Consider the following 4,139-nt stretch of genomic DNA (forward strand, 5'->3'; position numbering starts at 1 on the left):
AAAGGGTGTGGATTTAAGGAAGACGGGTGTGATTTTAAGAATTTGCGGAGAGAGTGTGAATTTTGGGAAAAAGAGTGTGATTAAAACATGTCCCTATATTAAAGAATGCGAGATTTTAAAGCCAATCAGAAAGCTTTTCGTGGAAGCTGCTACCGAGACCCCTTTTGTCCAGCATAGTATCTTCCGAGAACAAGTTGTCCCCTCGGTATCTTGCCGTAAACATGGCGAAGCCACTAATTGTTGGCCTCTTTGGCTGTGGCACGGTAGGTGCGGGCGTTTTTGACCTATTGCACAGCCCTGTACGCCGTCAGAAATTTGCGGCCATGGGCGTAAACGTACTAATCTCCAAGATTTGTGTGCAAAACGTAAGCAAGGACCGTGCACTCAAGCATTTTTCAGCGTCGGAGACGATAATTACGAGCCGTTTTAGCGATATCCTTGAAGACAAGAGCATCAATTGCATCATCGAGCTCATGGGCGGCACAAATGAGGCAAAGGATGTGGTTTTTGGAGCCATTAAAGCTGGCAAGCATGTAATTACGGCCAACAAGGCCCTTGTGGCGAATTTTATGTCGGAAATTCTACAGCTGTTGCAGGAACACCCCAATGTGCATTTTGGTTACGAGGCTGCCGTCGCCGGTGGAATCCCCATTATCCATACGCTCCAGAACGCGTATAATGCCGACCATATTACAGAAATTGCAGGTATCATGAATGGCACGACAAACTTCATGTTGTCGAAAATGGAAGCTGAGGGTGTGGCTTACGATGTTGTGCTCAAGGAAGCGCAGGAGTTGGGGTTTGCTGAAGCCAATCCAAGTGCTGACGTTGATGGATTTGATGTCCAGTCGAAAATTGCAATTCTAGCCAAGCTTGGCTTTGGCGGAAGCATTCGACCTACGGACGTTCCTACTGTGGGCATCTCCCGCGTTTCGGCTGCGGATTTTGAGTATGCGAGAATGATGGAGAGTACGATTAAACTCTTGGGGGTGGCGAAATTGCTGCAACCCGCAAACGATGTAACGGGGCAGCCCCAGGAAGTGACGGTGTACGTGTCTCCTGTGCTCATCAAGCGTACTCATGTCATTGCTAGCATCTCGGGAGCCACGAACCTCGTGAATATCCGTTCGACGAATTTAGACAGCACGGCGTATGTCGGTCCAGGCGCGGGGCGGTATCCAACTGCCAATTCCGTCTTAAATGACATTGTCCAGCTAGCACGTGGCGACGCTCCGCTGGATCCGTTCAAAGCCTCGGTGCCGCTTACGCTCCAGCCGGATTACGAAGCACGCTTTTATGTGCGTATTACAGTAGCGGATGGCCTAGGAATTATACGACACGTTGGACAGCTTGCTGAAGAGACTGAAGTGTCCATTTACTCGATCTTACAGGCCCCAATTGTTGACCGATCGAACGTTCAATTTGTCGTGACTACCGAATCGTCTTTGCTGTCCAAGGTGCGTACCATGTGTCAGAAGATCGCGGCGTTACCGTTTGTTCGAGATGAGCCACTGTATTTGCCCATTATGTAAAGCACGAGCCACGACTTAACCGTAGAAGGAAGTACAGATTCATAGCGTGATTGTCGAAAGCTTTAATATACTTTTCAACCCAGGATCAAGTGGACGAGACGTGAGGTTTTTACTTCTATCGTCCTTTGTACAGCAATGCAATATAATACCGCGTGACTCGATAAATTTATTGATTCTTCATCTGGCGTATCGGATTGATAGTTTTGAAAACTTGTAGCATGCGAGTCGGTACAAAAGCAATTTTTAAAATGCACACGGTACCTGCTGTCGTCATTTCGATGCCGTTATTGCTGCATTCGGCAAACGAATCATTGTGCATTGCATGATCATAATTGTTAAATGCCGCATGAATGATAGTCACCCATTGGTCATACACTTACGATCTCATACATGCTTCAATTGCCTCTCGTGTGCCTCTTTCTCCAACCCTTTTTCTAATTCTTGATGGCGAAGTGTCAAGGAAATGCGGGTGCCTTCTAGAACGTTATCAATGCTATGCAAGTAAGATGTGTAGGCTTCTCGTGTGAATACTAAAAGACTACGACGTTCTAACTGGAAATTAATAAATTCCGTGCCCTCGAATCGATTGTTAGCAATCCCGTTAGTCGCACGATGTCGCTCAAATTTCACGCGGCACTCGGCACCGGTGCTTAAGATAGCCACTAGCGGGCAATATGCAGGTCCGTCTTCATGTGGTAAAATATAGTCACCTTTGCCGTATTCTATGCAATAAAAAACCATGACGATTTTTCTTCAAAAGTTAGGATTTGATCAAACGTACCATTTATAAGAACGTGATTGGGCTTGTTTTCTTTATTAAAAAACGTGGCATCTACAAGCGATTCACTAATTTGCTCGAGCCATTCAGGCAGCGTTTTCGGGTCTTCTGAAGTGGCGACTTCTCCTCCCCACAATTGAAGACGGCGATGCTTGAGCTTCACCCATCGATCGTTGTCAACCGGGACAGCATACACTCGATTCACGATTGCAACTTCTTCATTATGCGTAATATAGTCGGGTATATAATACAATCCTGGGATCGAGTCTTTGGAGAAGACTTCGATGTCGATCGGAGATCTTACACAATCATTCCAAGTTGAATATTAACACGAGCGTGTTGAATCTTTTTCTTACCTCTTTGTCCAGAAATTCAGTTGACCTTGATGTAAAAATACACCCGGCTCCTTTGGTTTAGATAGGAGCTTAGTTCGTGCGACCGTAGGGGTTTTTGATCGATTGGCGTCGCATAAACGGCGTCGTTCCTCAAGCAGCAGTTGGCTGAAGTCCATTTTTTCGCAGAATGATGGGGAAACAGCGTTAATTTAATTTTTAAGCATGTCTCATACTTAATGTACCCATGAAAGAATGGCATGTGCACAAGTCGTACCTGCGTCACATTAGGTGGGAATAACAATTTTTGCTTAAAAAGTTAATACGTTTTCCATAATGTCAAGAAGCTGCTGCACGGACAAGCAAGAATTTGAATGTGAAAATAATCGCGTGGGCATAACTCGCCAGTTGCAACCGTGCGTAATCGAATTGCTGTTGGATGAGTGAGCTGCGGCCAAGGCGCAAGCCTTATAAACTGATAGGGCCTTTCAGTCTGTTCAAACTGATACTTTGGCATGTCGCACTTCTAATATAGCTATCGTCGTTTAATTTCACTCGTCATTCTACGAGAATAGTGCATGTCAGCCTGTCATGCACTAGAAAACAGTTATTCTCCCCTTACCCATGATTCATTGTGAAAGGTCATTAATTTAAAGTCGAGTTCAGTTAAGGTTCGATTCGTGCAAATTTAGCAATATAGCTTGTTACTTCACGAGCGTAAGTCGCGACTTTCTGTGAGATTAAATGTAGAGGGGCACGTCGTAATGCGGCCACGCTCTATTAAGCACACACCCTAGCACAGCGAGGAAGCGGTTTACACCTGCTTCTCTAGCGTGCAGTGAGGTATTTGTGGTGGGCGCGCAAGCGACCTCACCCAACACACTAAGAACTCTGGTAAAGTATCGTCACAGGAGCGGTAATCCGTCTCCTCGTGCGCACATACCAAGCAGGTAGTAATTTTCAGACTGATTTGTATTTAAAGAATTAAATACAATACCTATTTTTACCAATTAAAATGATATCTCTATAGATATCATTTGATATGTATTGCGAGCGTATCTTTATAGATACCTCGCGTAACTGATGACGCTGGGCGTCATCCCTCCTAATGTGAATGCACCCATGTGCATCACATCCACAAGGGTTGGTCACAAATGTGCACCACACCCGAGTGTTGGGTCTAATTACTATTATTTAGTAATTGACCATCCCCTTAAGTACCAAATGTACTTAATGGGGACTGTGTAACATTAGGGCAACTCTAGCCCGTTACACCATCCCCCTCTTTAAGAACGAATTTACATTTTTAAATTCGACAGAGTAGAGAGAGGAACTGCGAGCAGCTTTACGCGCCGCTAGTTCACTCGATCACTCTCGCGCACGTGTTTCTATACACGGCGCCCAAGATGCCACCTAAAAGGGGCCACGTTGGTGGGTCGTCTGCGAAGACGCCCACACAACCTCGCACTAAGCGCACGCGCCGCGTTAATTCGCCGG

General features: G+C 45.7%; 2 protein-coding genes across 2 annotated transcripts; one reads left to right on the forward strand and one right to left on the reverse strand.

Annotated features, from left to right (window-relative positions):
• Window positions 1-2,821, reverse strand: CCR75_002936 (uncharacterized protein; the record flags this gene model as incomplete). Its single annotated transcript, XM_067961033.1, has 4 exons — window positions 1-1,822; window positions 1,913-2,254; window positions 2,314-2,609; window positions 2,667-2,821. 3 exons carry the CDS (start codon window positions 2,819-2,821, stop codon window positions 1,917-1,919), a joined length of 789 nt encoding a protein of 262 aa, XP_067820185.1. The 3' UTR covers window positions 1-1,822; window positions 1,913-1,916.
• CCR75_002937 (uncharacterized protein) lies at window positions 222-1,532 on the forward strand (the record flags this gene model as incomplete). Its single annotated transcript, XM_067961034.1, has 1 exon — window positions 222-1,532. One exon carries the CDS (start codon window positions 222-224, stop codon window positions 1,530-1,532), a length of 1,311 nt encoding a protein of 436 aa, XP_067820184.1.
• Window positions 2,822-4,139: the final 1,318 nt, after the last annotated feature.

Source organism: Bremia lactucae, linkage group LG1 (genome assembly GCF_004359215.1).
Source record: "Bremia lactucae strain SF5 linkage group LG1, whole genome shotgun sequence".
NCBI classification, from domain to species: domain Eukaryota; phylum Oomycota; class Peronosporomycetes; order Peronosporales; family Peronosporaceae; genus Bremia; species Bremia lactucae.